Genomic DNA, 18,324 nt, shown 5'->3' on the forward strand with positions numbered 1-18,324 from the left:
TCACATGGCTTTAACTATTGAAAAATAGCAGATATACAAGCTCACTGCGAGCTTGTAGATCTGCTATTTTTGAAAAACTTATGTTTCTATGTCAGTGGAGCTCAAACCTTTTCATGTGAAGGACCCCCAAAATGTTATGTATTTGGCCACGGACCCCCATCTCAAAATATTGATTTCCAGGGACCCCCCCAGAAGCAAAATTTGAGTTACAAATGTTCGCTTAACAAATACATATATTCAAAGATTTGCACACATTTTCACGTCTTTTCAAAAATAGCAGATATATATCTGCAATTTTTCAATAGCTAAAGTATAAAATAATTAAGGCCCCTCCACCACCTTGGGCCCTAACTCAGTCCCACTTTCCTACCCCTTGTGACGCCCCTGTCTATGACATTGTGACTGTACCAACTGACTGGTGTCTTGGTTTTGTGACTGTGGTCCTTTGAAGGGATAAATGATCACCTCAACCAGAAGAGTGTCTCCTGATAAATCTGAAGTTAGAATCGCCTTCAGCCTTGACGACACATCAGGTAAACACGCACACTGTTCTGTCTCTGGCATCCATTCCCACAGTCACATAAAGACATGCTTGTACAATATACACACACAACTGACTGCATACTGCAGGCATACAGACAGATAATAAAGCCACGCTACATATTGTACACGCATTCACAGACATATTACAGGCACAGACACATGCTGCAAGTGCACGCACGCACACATGCTGCACGCACGCACAAACACACAAGCTCGTACGTCTTTGCAGTCTTTTCTGAAAATGCGTTTTACAGTAATGGCATATTAAGAGATTGACGCCCCCACCACCACCATAATTCCACAGTGGAACATTCTCCACCTGTATTCGTGGGGCCTACAGTACTCTTAGGGCATTCCCAGTGTGTGTGTGGATCACATGCACTGAATTCTTCCCACCAAAACAGACCTGGCACAAGTCTGGCTGCCCACACAGTAGAATGCAGAGTTCATTTTATAGGGTTTATAGATTACATTTTTATGAAAACAAACAATAATAAATAAATAGAATTTACAGAATAAATTATAATACAATAAAAACAATGAAAGAATCATTCAACCAAATATGCAATATAAGTGTTGAGGAGGTGACATCTAGTGGTTGCATACTGTATTGCCTCTTTAAGTGTACAAAAGCAACCAAACAGACCTGGCTGTGACGCAGCTTACAGCATCTCACTTTTAAATTAGTTTGTTCTTCCCGACCGGGGGGGGGGGCTAAGAGTAAATAGGATATATTTGTCTGGCGGTGCCAGGCTTTGTCTCTATTTCTGTAGATGCACAACATAATTGAAAACAAATTCACATAATACCCTCATTGCATCATGCCAATTCATCAGTGATACGTTTTACATTGAGAGGGAGGCAATGGTCCATTTTCATCCTTTCACAGTTAAATGAACACTGAGGATTTTGCATGTTGTGCATGGGCATGTGTGTATTATATCGTCGTTGTCGGGTGGAAACCTTGTATCTCCAAGTTTCAAATTTGTATGTTCTTTCGCAAAGCAAAGCCCTGCTTCATCGTACAAAGCCGTCGCACAGAAGTAGTGAAAACAGCAGATCTACAAGCACCACCGCGAGGCGTTGTGTGCTTGTAGATCGGCTGTTTTCACTAGTTTGAATCCTTTTTAAAATGATAAATGCAAAACGAACGCTTTTGGACATACAAGGTTTTCACCCGACAACGACGATATGCAACTGTGCACCTTCAGACACGCACGCACGCACGCACGCACACACACACACACACACACACACACACACACACACACACACACACACACACACACACACACACACACACACACACACACACACACACACACACACACACACAGGGGCATGGTACTAGATGCTGTCAGTCACAGTGTTTTACTGCAGAGGGGCCAGGCAGTGGGATGGCAGCTGCAGCTTTGCAATGACAGAGTCAGGTTTCTGGCTCTAATACTAACACTGTCCCTCTGCCCACTGCCTGATTCACTGTTCAGCTTTTAGAACACTGGCCTATATTTATAAGCAGTTAACACTTACTCGACTACCCCACCCATCCTCGTTGTCTTTCCGACATACGCGCACACACACAGGCACACAAGGAGAGGGGGGGCTGTTAAGATAGCAATGATCTCAATGTAGAAGTTCTCATGAGGAACTTTGAGTCGAGGGAACCATTCACTGCACATCGTTCTACCTTACTTAATTGCTGTCTTTTTAATCTTATTATCTAATTTGTTTTCCTTGCTTCATCCTGCCCTCCTTCCTTTCTCATTCACTTCCCTCCTAAGAGGACAAAAGTTGATTAATCCCAGAGGGGCAGTTTGTTCTTTCCAGTAGTTGAAATGCATGCATTCCTAGTTTTAGTTTCAATTTTCAAGAGCCAGAAGCGACAGGCTGGAGCAGTAAGTCCCTGTCTTCCTAAATAAAGGTTTGCATATTCCCTGGATCATGTCGTAGTCTCTCCAGACTCATGTTTCTCAGCAGGAGAGCTGAGACCTGTGTTCTGTCCAGGGATCATCATCCAGCCCCTCCATGACTCCATGCCAGGCGTACCTCTAACCATGCTCTGTGTCAATCCCCAGCATGAGTACTGTATTTATTCTGCATCATAATTGGCCCCATGGCTGCTGGCTAGCCCACTAATACGCCCTGCTTTTAGAAGGTTGCATCATACCAGGATTCTCCACATGTGTTTCCACAACTCAAGGGGGACATAGCTGGCGAGACGAAGGCCGGTGCAGATAACCTGTCTGTTTCTGTCTGTCTGGCTGCCCGTCTCTCTGTCTGCCTGCCCGATTCTGCCTGTCTACGTGACTGTCTACTTGTTGAACTATCTGCCTGTTATGCTGTCTGTCGACCCGCACATATAACTATATTCTTATCCTGCGTGTCTTTCAGTCGGACAGCTCATTACTGTTGTTCAGTTAGAGGACATGGCTCATTTATAAGTGCAGCGCTGTGTTGCTATGTTGTGGTGTCACACAAGAAGCCCCTATAAAGTTTCGCTCAGAGCCATTTTATGAGACAGAGAAAGACATTGAGCCACTGCCAGTTGGCCTATGCATTGGAAGGCATTGTTTCTTGGGTGAGGGTATGGGAGGCATGAAACAAACAATATTAATGACCAAATAAACAAACTATGTTCAAAGTAAGAAATCCACCTTAGCCCACAACAACAGCAGCAGCAACAGTAACAAAATACAAAACGCATTTCTGTACTAAGAAAATACAGAAGTATTTTAATACATGACGCAATTTAAATGATCACCTTACTGACTCGAGTTTTGATCTTGATTTTGCTCTAATAGATATAAAAGATGTGGGGGAACTTTCTCAGACAATACCAGACCTGGAGCAGCGACTACAGGTATGAGTAAACCAAATGTGTGTGTGTGTGTGTGTGTGTGTGTGTGTGTGTGTGTGTGTGTGTGTGTGTGTGTGAGCAAGGGAGAGCAATACTTTACTTTTTTATTCATTTTTAATAACAGCCATTACCTGTTAGGTCTTCAGTGAATAGACCTCAAACCCAATCCTAAAAGCCAGGGAGTTGTGGGAGAAGAATGAATAGAGTTTAGTTTAAAGAAGAACAGGGCAAAGGCTTATTTATATTTTGTCAAACGAGCGTTGACACTTTCTTTAGTCGATAATATACGGTGCGTGACATGGTAATAAATTCTGCAAAGTATAACATTAGCCATAACCACTTAAAGACGAGCCGAAATTAACTTTCATCCCCACGTGAGATGTTGGCATTTGGCACTTGGCAGTTGTGGGCACAAGGCAGGAGGCTGAGCTTTGTGGAGCAGTACACCAGTGCCAGTGTCACACGGTGGATCTGAGATGATGAATTCACAAAATGTGAAGAAAAAGATATTCACACCTATCACCACACTTTTTATACAAGGACATTAAATACCCAAAAGAGCAAAGCAGCATACAGAGCAGCACCTGAATGCCTCAGTCTTTACAGAGGCATTGCTGTGAAGAGTTAGAACCTTGTGCTTTAGAAAGTCCACTGCCACTTTGACTCTGTGATGTCAAAGTACAACTTTCCATACTGCTACCACCATCTATTCTGCCGAGCTGCTTGGTCCTCCTTGCTGCTAGCTGCTTGTTCTGCTGGGGAGCGTGTCGCTGTTACTACATCTCATCTTTTCGACACCCGACTCTAACACTCACCCTAACCTTAACCTCCGTGGAGTGAGTCGCGAACCCTCCGGTCGAAATGATGGGCGTTCGCAAAAGCGAGATTTCCCCGTTCTGCTGTGCATTTTGTGTGAACTTGCTCCAGATTACTTGGGGCTGTTTTGTCAGGCAGTTGTGGACAGAAGTATTTCTCTATGTCCTTTTGATTAGTTACAGTGCAGTTTGTATTAGTTATCTAATTCATTCACTATCTTATGTAAAGTTGCTTTTTTTCACAGTATTAGCTTAACAGTACTAGCTCTCTCTCAGACTCTTGGGCTCTCAAGGTTTAGCCTAGCTGAGCTAGACATCCCCAGCCATGTTAAAACAAGGAGCTAGTTAGCTGCATTAGTATATACAGGCTGGCCCCATGCAGGCTACTCAAGGTTTGTGTTGGTGAAAGCTAATATGCGGCGCGCCAGTGACATCATGAAGTTGTACTCTGCAAGCCAAAGAGTACACTTTCATGATGTCACTGATCACATGACCCCACAATCAATCCTCCAGTTCTAGGCAACACATCCTCCAGTTTCTTATTTCCAACTCTAATGCTGCATTCACACTGAGAGAAGCCAAGCTAATGGTTGGTTTGGTAATTCAATATAATCTCTATGCAAACCAGCTTTAAACATTTCCAAGCTTTTTTTTCCAGCTTGGAAATTATAAAAGCTGGTTTGAATAGAGATTACATTGAATTACCAAGCCAACCATTAGCTTGGCTTTTCTGTTTGTGAATGAGGCATAAGGTATATTAATGACATAGTTCAATGTTATAAATGAGTGGTACTCCCCTTTAAGGAACTTTTAATTTATTGCGACCGTAGGTCGCAGTTTAGTATGTTAGCGGTCACAGCTTGTCCGTATGTATCTCTGTCTGTCTGTCACGCCTGACACTGTGGTTCTATGGGTTTGTCGCTCGGGACAGTGAAGCTCTGGCTTCACTGTGATGTCACACTAACAGAATCCCTTTTATGCCCATAAGCTCCCTGATGTCATCAATATTAAGCCTAACAGGGCTTCATATGGGATTGCCCATACAGTATATGGAGGCCACATTGGCCACATACCACACTAACGGCTGGTTCTACAGACAGGGATCTCCATGTATGGGCATAAAAGGGTATGATGTCAGATGTCATAGATAGACATCATAGGACTTTCACATAACGAATAACTGAGTAAGCAGTTTGGGCTTTCACAGCATATCTCCATATACAGTACATGGATCTCCATATATGGGTACCAGGGGTCTCCATATATGGGTAACTGGTCCGATATACATCACTGGCCAGATAAAGGGCGAGGTTGCATGTCTCCCTGAGTCGTCTTACTAGTTAATTTTTCATATTAATAGAACTAGAGGTGTAATGATAGATTTTAACAGCAATACGATACGCATCACCAGGGGCGCAGGAGGCATTTTAAAAGTGAAGGGGACACATCTGGGAGGCGAAAAATTTTGGGGTATCCCCCCCACTTTTGGTGATATCCCCCCCACTTTTGCCCCGAGGAGGGGGGGACATATCCCCTCCACTTGAGCTGAATTACACAGTTGTTTTACGCAGATTTCAAGGCATTTTTTTTTTCTTGTTACTGTATCCCCCCACAGTAACAAGAGGAAACGTAACTTAAAATGTGTTGACAAACGAAATTGCATTTCCATTATGCATCTGTTCAAAGGTACTTACATTGTTGCTTGATTTAAAGAACGACGTTATCGTTTTTTGGTTTTTTGACTGAGAATGATGTGAGACTAGCCTACACACACCAGCAGCAGGTCCAGCACCTGCAATGACGGTCTCCTTCTGCCACTGCCTGCCTGCTTGTCACTATCGCGTTGCATTAATTAAACTCATTCAGAACAGCTGAGCTGAGCTGACTGCACTGCACTGGTGGGACTGTGCCTCTAGAGGGCAGTAATACGCCTTGAAATGAGAACTACTCAGGGCCCAATTAAGAAGGCGGTAATTAACGCCCGTGCGAAGGAGATACCGACTGCCGACGATCGCGTTTGACGCATGAATAACGCTCAGCAGCTGATTATGTGATTTGCGATGATCGTAATTGTGCGCTCACCACGTGAAAAATTATTCATGGGTGTGTTTTCATGGAAACGTGAGAGGAAACCGATGGCATGACCGCTGTAGGTACATTCACCAATCAGAAGCTTGTCCGTCATTCCATTTAACTGGCATAAAACCAGAGGATGGGGGGGCTAATGCTTATTCACATATCACAGTGATATCATGCTTGTAAATATCTCACACTCAATAAGGTCTGTTTTATTAGAACCGACATTGTTTGCGTATAGAGAAAAAAAGGCGAGAAAGAGAGAGAGAGAGAGAGAAGGCTATATTAATATAATACTTTTTTTTGTCACGTCCACATATCTATTTGTCTCTCTCATCTCATGCCAGCGTGTCAGTGTGACATAGGCTGGCCTTGTTGAGTGAACAATGGACGCATAGTGGCCTATTAATTAATAGGCTACGGAACGGCGGCCTCCTGCCAAAAAAAAGGGAATCTGATGGAACCAGTAGCCTAATTAAACGAAATAAAACATATCCCACCTGATTTAGTTTGATATTGAGTACAGTAATAATAAATACATTTCATTTATTATTTAGAAATTTACATTTGTAAAATTAGACCAAAAATGACAGAGATGTAAAAGAATAGGGCTGTTTAATTACTTAATTCAGCGCCTAGGTAATGGCAGCCAGACGGCTGCTGCATGTCCTTGAACTGTAGCACATAGGCCTACTGTACATGTGTGTGTCCGAAAAAAACATATTTAGACTTAAAAGCTGTCAACATGCCATGTATAGCCTATAGTGCTTCGAGAGCTTTTTTTCTTTTCTTATTTGGCTAAATTGGCATGACGCATCGCGATCAGCGATCACGCATCTATATGAAGCAAAGCAAAACTGCAGATTGATTCCTCATAGATCGGGCAATTATGAAGCGATTTTAAAAATTTAAAGAGCTCCTGAACACTGGAGGGGATATCCCCCCCACCCAAAAAAAGTGGAGGTGTTAATCCCCCCCGTCCCCCCCTACCCCCTGCGCGCATGCGCATCACTATACATGGTGGACGATATTGGCGGGGGCGCCTGTTTGATCATTTACTAGATCAGTGGTCCTCAACCTTTTTTGAGCTCTGTACCGCTAGCATATTTCAAACAACTATGTCTGGAAGGTTTGAACTTATCTAACATTCATGACTTTTTGCACTCTGGGTGCACAGTAACATTTGACTGTAACTCTTATCCAAAATGACTCACAATATAGGCTTAGTAAATATTGTCTCAAAGTTCAGTTCACCACTTAACCCATTAAGACCTGAGGCAGAGGCCTTGTGGCCCCCCCGGAGTCTACACACACACACACACACACACACACACACACACACACACACACACACACACACACACACACACACACACTGTATATGTGTATATGTATATACTGTACATGAATCTAAAATCATAGATGCTGTCCTGGTAAAGATATTGGCAAAGATATTGAGCATTTTGAAACATACCAAAAATGTAGCCCTGAAACATGACGGTCGCTGATAACATGACGTACGACCGTCATGGATGAGGATTTACTTTGGTTGGCGGAGGCGAATTCGATAGCCTGATAGTACAAACTACACAAACGTTCAGATTTCACAAAAAAAAAGAATAGCTTAATAAATTCTCAAACATATCTAAATACTGGGCGGCATTGTATAATTACCCGGAACCTCCGTGTTCTTTGATAAGAAGCCTTTTTATCCGATATTTCTCTGTTTTCCCATGTATTTCCGGACCCATTTTTGCAAGGCCACACCCACATCTCATTGTTCAATAGATGGCGTTGGTACGCATGGGGAACACCAGGAAATGCATAGGAAAACAGAAAAATATCGGATAAAAAGGCTTCTTATTAAAGAACACAGAGGTTACGGGTAATTATACAATGCCGGACAGTATTTAGACATGTTTGAGACTTTATTAAGCACTTTGTTTGTGAAATCTGAATGTTTGTGTAGTTTCACTAGTTTGTATAGGCTATCGAATTCGCCTCCGCCAACCAAGGTAAATCCTCATCCATGACGGTCGTATGTCATGTTATCAGCGACCGTCATGTTTCAGTGCTACCAAAAAATACAGACACCAGGTTATTTTGTATTTTTTACAATGCATATCCCATGTTTGTTTGTGTTTCTTTTACTGTTCTCTTCTTCCTTTCAGCCAGTGCCTCCTACTGGTTCTTTGAGAGAGAGCGTGCAGGTGTACAGGGAACACTGCAGGATGGCACGAGACTACCTTCAGGTCAAACACGAGCTCGCCGTGCTGGAGGACCGCAAGTAAGTCCCGACAGCTTAGCATCGACAGCTTAGCATCTGTACATGACTATTGAGTATGTCCCTGACCAGCTGACCAGCCAGTGCAAGCTACAGTAATATCATAACTTCCCAGGATTATATGCAGCTGAACAATCAGCACTGATAAAGTGTCACCGCATGTAGGGCTGTCACAATTATTACATAATCGTCTAATCGTGATTATTTGACATTATCGCAATTATTTTGTCATAATCGTCATAATCGTGAATGTTGAAAAATGTCCGAAATAGTGGAAATAGCAGATCTACAAGCTCACAACGCGTCGCATCGCGACGCGTTGTGAGCTTGTAGATCGGCTATTTCCACTATCAATGTTCTTTTTGAGCGGTGGTCACAACGCTCCTATACGTGGCCGTGTGTGTGGGTCTGTCTGTCTGTTTGTCTGTTTGTCTGTCTGTCTCCGGGTATGTAGCCTGCCCTGCAGTAACCTTTTCTGACCACACATGTTAAGGGAGGGGCGCTGTTGTTCAGGATAGGCCAGGCATAGGCCAGGCACACTCACACACAAACACACACAGGGGGCACACACACACACACACACACACACACACACACACACACACACACACACACAGGGGGCACACACACACACACACACACACACACACACACACACACACACACACACACACACACACACCACCGCTCAGTTCACACAAGTGTGATTTTTAAGTATAAAGTTGTCAAATATGTCAGTAATTTCTTCGAATATTTAGGTTATGTGTCATATCTACCATATGCAACTTCAAAGCCTAAAAGCCAAACAGAAATGTAATTATCAATGACAAAAACACAATTAAATCGCTAATCGCCAATTATTTGAATGACAATTAATCGTCATGTAAAATGTCATATCGTGACAGCCCTACAATCAGCACAGATAAAGTGTCACCGCATGCTGAACCTGCAGGTCAAGCAATCTCACAGTTTAACGGCTACTCTTTTGGTCAGTTTAAGTGGTTAACTGACTCAACATGGTGAGTTCACCAAACCTTTTTACATACTGTACAAAATACAAGGTCAGCCAATTGTGGCTGGTGGTAGAGTATTTAGAGAACAAGGCAATTCAAGTTTATTTGTACTGTACACAAAACATCACAAGCGTGAAGACAAAATGTAAAAGAAACATATTCTAGTAAACAAATAAATAAAGAATTAAAACTGTTATTAAAGAGATCAAATTCACGAATAAAGTTACAGTGCATTGCAACAAATTAATCAAAAGCCTCTATAAAAGGCAAAAGCAAACGAAGAGACCTTTATTTAAAAGTATAAATGACGTATCTAAGTGGCTTTTATCATTGCTTTTTTCCCATTTATGCAGTTGTAATTATCGCAGCCAATCCCACATTTTAGAAATACTAAATGATCTCGCGCCTATTTAGTCCTATGGGTGTGTTGGCCTTAAAAGAGGTGTGGTCTGGCGCAATAAGGGCGCAATGATTTCTTACACACAAAGATATTTATTGCAGTAAGCCTACACTTTATTGCTGGTTATGTTCCAATAGCTTTACCATACCAGGTCATTGTTTACCTGTCTCTGTAGCTACAGTAAGGTCATCATCAGTATCAAACTGGGGCTTCCCGGGACGAGGTTGCATGGAGCGCGGAACCACTGCGTCTCTGTCATGCTTTTTAACTCATACCCTGCCAAACCCGAGGAACCCGAGAATTTCGCGATGTCCCTCCCTGCCACGCCCGAGGAACCCGAGAATTTCCGCCATTTTGAAAAAAAAAAAAATTTTTTTTTCAAAAAATTTTTTTTTTCAAAAAATGTTTTGGGACCCCAAAAACGTTAGTAGGCATGATAGCGATCGCGAAATTGCTTGTTTAACCCCCATACAACCCCCATACAACTCAGGTAGCAGACCTCCAAGCTCACAACAGTGTAATGCCTGAACGGATTTCCATTCGGATTTTTTTGTTTGAAAGCTGTGAGCAATGTGGACACACGTGGTGCATTATCTAGGCATGGGTGTGCATGATCCGTGCACTATGAATTACATGGAAGTCTATGGAGACGAATGGCAGTTAAAGAGTACGAAGGTATTGTTAAATGGCAGCATATGTTAATATGCAGTAAAAAAAAACACACAAAACCTAACTGAGAATGTGCTGATATGTTACGATATCACAGATGTCTCTTGGACATGAGGAGACATTAGGCTAATTGGCTATGCTGATTCTGACTGAAGCAACTGCGTTTGGTCCGCCTCCTCTTTCCATGTGATGTTTCGGTGAGCAGAGAGCTTTAGTTTACCCTGCGTCTCCTGATATGTTATTATATACAGTATCATCACATTACAAGTGCTGCTCCCAATCCCCATAGATGGCTGAAAGCAATTTTCCTCCGCAGAAAATTGGTTCACCTCCAACTCTATCATTTAAAATAACAATGCGATATGACAAAGGCGCAAAGCTCTTAAAAGGAATGGGACTACGCTGATTAGTCTAATGCATGTTGTACCCAAAACACACCAATTAGCAAGTTATCCGAGCTTTGCGCCCAGATAATGTGTCATCTAACGAAACGATATGAATTGAATACAAAAGGACCCTTTTAGTTGACCTTGTATCAGTGAACTGTACTGTCCTTCTAATAAAGAATTCAATCAATCAATCAATCAATCAACACCTCCTGCCTTGTGTTCTGTGCCCTGCGCCATAGATACAGCCCTTAGTGTTAAATTAACACTCAGGAGTTTACAGTGCGCACTCACTCACTCACTCACACAAGTGCACAATGCTTACTGTACGCGGTCTGTCCCCTGTGTCCTGAGCAGCTGTGGGTGGTCTTAGCAGAGGGATTTTGGGGGCCCTGGCTGTGGCTGTTGCACCCATCTCCTCTTTACAGTCGGTTCCTAAATAGAGAAACACCGAAGGTCTGCTCCACTGGGAGAGCAACAGGTTCCCACAGAGAGGAGATTAGCCCTGGTTTTATATAAGAACGTGATGAGTCAGACAGACAGAGAAACGCACGCACGTGCACGCGCACGTGCACGCGCGCACACGCACACACACTGTACTGTACTGTACTGTACTGTACTGTACTGTACTGTCACACACGGTCATGCTGTCATGCTCTTTATGGGAGTCCGATGATGCAATTCTGTATTATTTGCATGACCACCCCTGCACTGAATTGACAGGGAATTAATAAGTCATATCAAATCCCCATGACACACACACACACACACACACACACACACACACACACACACACACACACACACACACACACACACACACACACACACACTGTAACCACCTTTATAAAAGACTGACCATAACGTGTTTAAGCCTATTAGTATGTTGCGGCTGCTCTGCAGTTACACAAGAATCATTGTGAAAGAGGTGAAACAGCATGACTGGGCTAAAGATTGTTAACCCACATAAAGAAAGAACAGTCATTTTCCACATAGCTACTGTAACTTCTCTCTTAAAAGCTACACACTTTCCCAGCAGTATGGAGGAAGACTGATTAACAATTTGTTTACATTGCTGCGACGTGACTTGGCTTACGAGGAGAAATATAACACTAACGTTCACACTCTTGGAGGCCTGGAGGTATGCCAATGATGCGGGAACATGTACACGTACACACACACACATGCACGCACGCACACCACACACACACACACACACACACACACACACACACACACACACACACACACACACACACACACACACACACGCGCACAGTCACCACACCTCCTGTAACCTACCATTCAAAGTCCAACAAGTGTGAGTTGGCTCTATGCCAGACTAGGTCAACTCTTTCTGTCTAAATCAGGAAGTGATTTTCTTTTACAGTGGTGACACTTTTTCAGCTACCAGAAAGAAAAAAATATATAGAGATTTCTGTTTAATTTAATGGTAAATTTGCTTCCTATATATGTGTAATTGTGCAATGTTCTACTGTATATTGCACTGTTTTTAACCCATTTAGTACGGGTACACATTATTGTGTATCATTATTTTATGCTTTAACTATTGAAAAATAGCAGATATATAAGCTCACAGCGCGGCACAGAGTGCCGCGCTGCGAGCTTGTAGATCTGCTATTTTTTTTAAATCTTGAAAATTAGAATTCACCCTTTGTCAAATCCCGCCCATTGTCCTGCCCCTCTCCACACCCATTGGTTGCTGTGTCTTGGGACATTCAGTGGGACATTCCATCCACTGTCATGTTAATTCAGTTGCTTCATATTGTTATTCTGTGTGCTCAATTCTAATTTCAAACTTTGTTTCAGTCAATTGGAGCTGCTCAGTGGCAGCATAGTGAATCAGCATGTTTTTAAATGTTTTTATTTCTCCAAAAATTATGTTTTAGCTAATTCAACATAAAAAAGGCGGAACCAGGGCGGGACAAGGCAGATAGAGCCTGCTGGTTGGTCAGTCAGGGACCAACCAGGAGGCTAACAAAGGGTGAATTTTGACCCGATTCTATAAGTGTCTTTTGAATTTTTCTAAGGTTTTTTGAAAAACCTATGTTTCTATGTCAGCAATCTGGCCAGCCATCATCAAAGAAAAGGTCCTTTTCACTTAACTGGAGCTCAGTTAGTCTGTTCTTGAGGGACTACTATGTCAGTGGTTCATGTGAAGGACCCCCAAAATGATATTTATTTGGCCACGGACCCCCATCTCAAAATATTTATTTCCAGGGACCCCCCGAAGCAAAATTTGATTTACAAACGTTCGCTTTGAAAATACATAATATTCAAAGATTTGCACACATTTTCACAACTTTTTCAAAAATAGCAGATCTACAAGCTCACAGTGCCGTGCTGTGAGCTTGTATATCTGCTATTTTTCACTGGTTAATGCATTCAATAATTCTAGGCCTATTAAAGCTATCATTCATGAAATTGATTTTAAACTTTAAACTCAAAGGCATGTCATTAGGTGAGATTTTCTCAAAGACATTTCAAATGTCTGTGAAAATAGAAGATCTATAATCTTAACACCGTGAACTTGTAGATCTGCTATATTAATTATATTTGACATACAGTAAACTGACAGCAAGCTTATTATGTTTCTCAGTGCGACTGGAAATGAAGACATACAAGTTTACAACCAGCGCTAAGTGCGGTGCTAGTATCATTGCTAGTTTACAACTTACTTTTCACGCCAGCACCCACATTGTAAAATTCCCAAATGTACATGGCTCAGAAGGTCCTGGGTTCAATTCCCGCTAGGGGAAGCTGTGGGCGTGTTCCTCCACCCGCGTCATCAGCACCCACACCCTAGGTGGGGTTGGCGATAGGGCCTTTCTGTGGTGAGTTTGCATGTTCTTCCCGTGTCTCCTTGGGCATAGGCCCTCACACAAAAACATGCAGTAGTCCTGGTTTCTATACTACCTCCCCCTAGCCAGCCGGGTGCTCCCCAATGTCCCCTGGCGCGGCAGGGGGAGAGCGGAAACCAGGACTACAGGTTAAGTAGTCACCGGGTGAGAAAAATGGGTTGCAAAAATCGTGGGATAAAAAACATTAGATAAATTAAAAATGTACATGGCTCATCTGTGTGCTGATGAGCGTGGTTGGTCTCAATATGAGGTGTGGTCTGGCGCTATCTTACAGTGAGAAAAGTCAAAGATGTACTTGCTTACGATAGCACATTATTGAACTATATATGCCCCCTATAGACCGAATAATCATGACCAAAAATGTATAGTGGCAGCATTACATTGGATCAGTATTATTTGTTCATTTTATTTCTGGAAGAACAGGACACTTATGATATTGTTATTGACTACTAGAAATGTTTGATTCATGCATGGTAGATTTCTGAGAGTCTCAGAATTGAAAAAATAGTTAATGATCTGGGCCCCGTATTGTATTGATGAACCTAAGAGATACCTTCACACTCTTGAGTTTCACTTCACCAGGCACTCCTTAGTTGTGTAACTATGGCTGGCGGTTGTTCTGTTTTGTGATGATGTCATGCACCAAATGGTGAGGATAGCTTGGACCTCTGCCATGTCATACGTGTCTTGAAAGTATCTCATTGAGAGATAAATCAACTGCTGATAAGATTGTTCTCTCTCCCTCTCCCTCTCCCTCTCCCACACACACACGCACGCACGCACGCACGCACGCACGCACACACACACACACACACCACACACAGACGACAGCTGTTGGTGGAGCTGGTGGAGGATGAGCAGGTCGCCATGGAGATTGCTCGCCTGGAGGAGGAGTTCAGACTCCTAACGGAGGAGAACCGCACGCTGGTGAGCGTCCACTCTGAGCGTGCTCAGCAGCTGGAGAGGCTCTGCCTGACCAATCCGACGGGGCAGGACCCCTCATGACCTTCGACTTCCATGGAGCCTGCCCAAGACCTCCAGAAATCCAGGAAATAGGGGAAGAGGGGAGCAAAAAGAAAACCTCACCTCTGCAGCCATTTTGGAGCTGCAGTTCATGAATCAGCCAATTGCAGAGAAGCGCGCCATGATTTTATTCCATATTTCTGAGTCTTGTATTGCCTGAACCTCAGACATGGTTTCACATGAGTATAACATTTTTGTTGTAATACTGTTTAACTATGGTTCTGACACGAGAACACTTATGTAGCTCACATGTGGTTGATACATAATGGCCGTGTTTTATGGAGTGTAGATATGTCCCAGCCCTGGTCCTTGTGGATTCACTATATTGCTAGTTTCCTGACATTCTTGTCATTCAGCCAGGTGCTAGTTAGACCAGAGGCCAGGGAAATGCATATACATTATCACCCTGGCCCAAGGTTGGAAACCAGGCCATCAATGAAAGCATTGGAATGCTTTTTATGTTTTGGTTTTATTTGTACATTATCAGACAAGATTTTCTGATTGTCTTCTCTGATTGTCTGGAGACCAGGCAGCGGCAGTCACTCTTGGAACCTGTGGAGAGAGTTGTGTAGGTGGTCCATGTTGTGATCCAAATGTTGTGTTCTGGTGCGAGTCTCCCCCCATCCCTCACCCCAACCTTTCTTACTGATCTCTGCAACGCCTAGTCGCCTACACACTTCATTTGGAATGCTGTTAGGGTGGCACTTGGCGTCAAGGAAGCGAGTTGATTCATGAGATACTAAGAATTCCCTATTGACACCAGGGAAGAAGACGGCAAATTAATTTCATGAGCCCGCCACCTAATTATCTTTTTAAAGAACCTTGTACTGTACACCACACTCAGTCACAACAGGTGTAAAACATGTTTTGTGTGCATTCTTGATGTAACCTGTTCCACTCACTTTTATGGAAGTACCACATAATAGCCAAACAGTGGCTTGTCATTCGAAACTATAAATAAAAACATGTTTTATTTTAAGATCAGCTTTGTTCCCTCATTTCCATTTACCTAAGCAGTCACTGATAGGTTGGTGTAGCTGTGTTGGGGGCACAGGCATGGAAAAGGGAACTTTGTTATTCCTCTTCCCTGAGCAGGCAGATGTGAAAATCATGTGATTTAAGTGTTATGAATGTGGTGACTCATTCACATTCATGTTTTGTTTGCTGTGCTAACTTGACTTACAAGAGCCACGCTACATTCTGCTGGCACCTGTTGTTGGCAGTGTGGTATTTGTCATATCAGTAATCCTTTCCACACAATACTGTATAAGAGTATGTTTAAGAGAGACATTTTCCCAAACAGCTTTTGTCATGCTAATTCCATACAATTGCAAATAAGATAATAATTGCCATTTTTACTTGGGTAAAGGGTTTTTATTATAAATATTGCCTCCATTCTCTCACACAGTGTTCATTGAAGTCAGAGTGTAAAATGGACTTCATGGTTAAATTAACACAAATGGACCTCATGGTTAAATTAACACAAAGGATTTTACTGTGCAGGCTGCAATGCTCTCATACTCTAGTTATGTGATCCATAGTCCAGCAAATTGACTAAAGAAAAGGGGTTTGCCAATCATTTCCTGTCTTTTATTATCTTCAAGTAAGAATGTGACCTTGTATATAGCTTTCCAAATTATAGAATATAATTTGGAATATTGACTAGAATTTGGAGAATAATGATTTAGTTATGTCTTTCTTTTACAATGTTCACCTTTATTGCTCAGCTGAGAGGACATTCTTTATTGTGTTTTATTCTGCCCAACCTCCAGGGAGAGCGCAAGCAGGCGCACGCACGCACGCACGCACACACACACACACACACACACACACACACACACACACACAGAAAGCGGAAGTAGACTGTCATAATCTGAGAGATGGCACCATAAAGGCAGATCGCTTACTTCTTACAATATAAACAGTTGGTGAAAACAACTAATCAATACTAGAAGCTGGAAGCTTTGAGGGAACGTCACTTCACAAGTCACTGCATAACACAGATGTACACCTCTCCTGGTGTGACAGGTCAGTGTCTCCTCTTTTCTTCGTCCTTTCAAACTCTCAGAACTTTGTTTCCATATTCAAGTCCCACACTGCTTTAGTTGAATGCAAAAGTGCTCTGAATAATTAGATGTTAACATATAAACAAACTTCAAAAGTACTAAGTCATTGACTGAGTAATGTAGTAATACTCAGCAGAGAGTTTCCATTGCCAAGTCTCAGGCTAAGGATACATAGTTGAACCAAATGCTATAGAGTGATCTGAAGTTTTGCCAGCTAAACCACAAAAGAACAATTCAAAAACACTAAAAGACAAAAAGACAAAAAACAGGAAAGTTACATAATGCAGTTTAAATGTTGGAGTATTTAAACTGAACGCTAACATACAAAGGAATTAAGACTTCAACAGTGCTAAGAGAAATATTGAGATAACTGAGTGATGGTGTGGTTGTCTAATGGTCTAACTTTCAGCCTAGTGACACCATGTTTAAGTCCCAGTCATACTACTGGAAATTCAGAATCTGAGCAATTTGGCTACCACAGGTCTTTTTTTTATGTCCTTAATATTGATAACATAATCCTTAATAATGTCCTTAATATTGATAATATAGGAATCCCATATATGGGCATAAAACGTATTAGTATTTTATTTGATCCTTTATTAATAATAATATGTATCCATATACATACAATATATTTTATGCCCATACACGGGGGTCCCTATCTGAACCAGCCACACAGATATGGGCCATGCCTTTGCCATCTGGCCAGTGATATATATCAATGACATCAGGGATCATACTGTATGGGCATAAAAGGGATACCCATATATGGACTGTCACTGTGATATCACCTGTGATGTCACAGTGACAGCATGAATATCCAGGGTTTGATCTTTGATGAGGTGATGTCACGTGACAATCACTTCCTGTACGGAAAGAAGGACGGAAGGACGGACGGACGGACGGACAAACAAGCCACAACATTTCTCATGGTATACTGCGACCTTTGGTCACAATAATCAATCAAAGAAGTGATTACTAGCCCATAAGCAGGGCCGGATTAACCATAGGCCTCGTAGGGCATGTGCCCTGGGGCACACATGCCAATGGGGCACAAAAAATATTTTGGAAAAGAAAATTTTTTTGAAGATTTTTTTTTTTTTTTTTTTTTAAGCTGAGGGTTAAATAACAACTCGAAATGGATCAGGGGAGCATCAGGTACTTGTTTTATTTATTAAGCTTGCATAATGTATCTGCCACTGGCTTAGCTGTATGTGGAGCCCCATAGCCTACATTAGCAGGAGGAGGAGGCTTCACAGAAATCAAACACACCAAAGTTTACATTTACCAGTTGGAAAGGCTTAGATAAG

General features: G+C 42.3%; 1 protein-coding gene across 1 annotated transcript; it reads left to right on the plus strand.

Annotated features, from left to right (window-relative positions):
* Positions 1–457: 457 nt before the first annotated feature.
* map3k7cl (map3k7 C-terminal like) lies at positions 458–14,930 on the plus strand (the record flags this gene model as incomplete). The annotated part of the gene is made up of 4 exons (XM_080748782.1): positions 458–533; positions 3,345–3,403; positions 8,463–8,578; positions 14,750–14,930. The coding sequence occupies 4 exons, from the start codon at positions 458–460 to the stop codon at positions 14,928–14,930; spliced, it is 432 nt and encodes a 143-aa protein (XP_080604908.1).
* Positions 14,931–18,324: the final 3,394 nt, after the last annotated feature.

Source organism: Nannobrachium achirus (assembly GCF_963921795.1).
Source record: "Nannobrachium achirus genome assembly, chromosome: 19".
NCBI lineage: Eukaryota > Metazoa > Chordata > Actinopteri > Myctophiformes > Myctophidae > Nannobrachium > Nannobrachium achirus.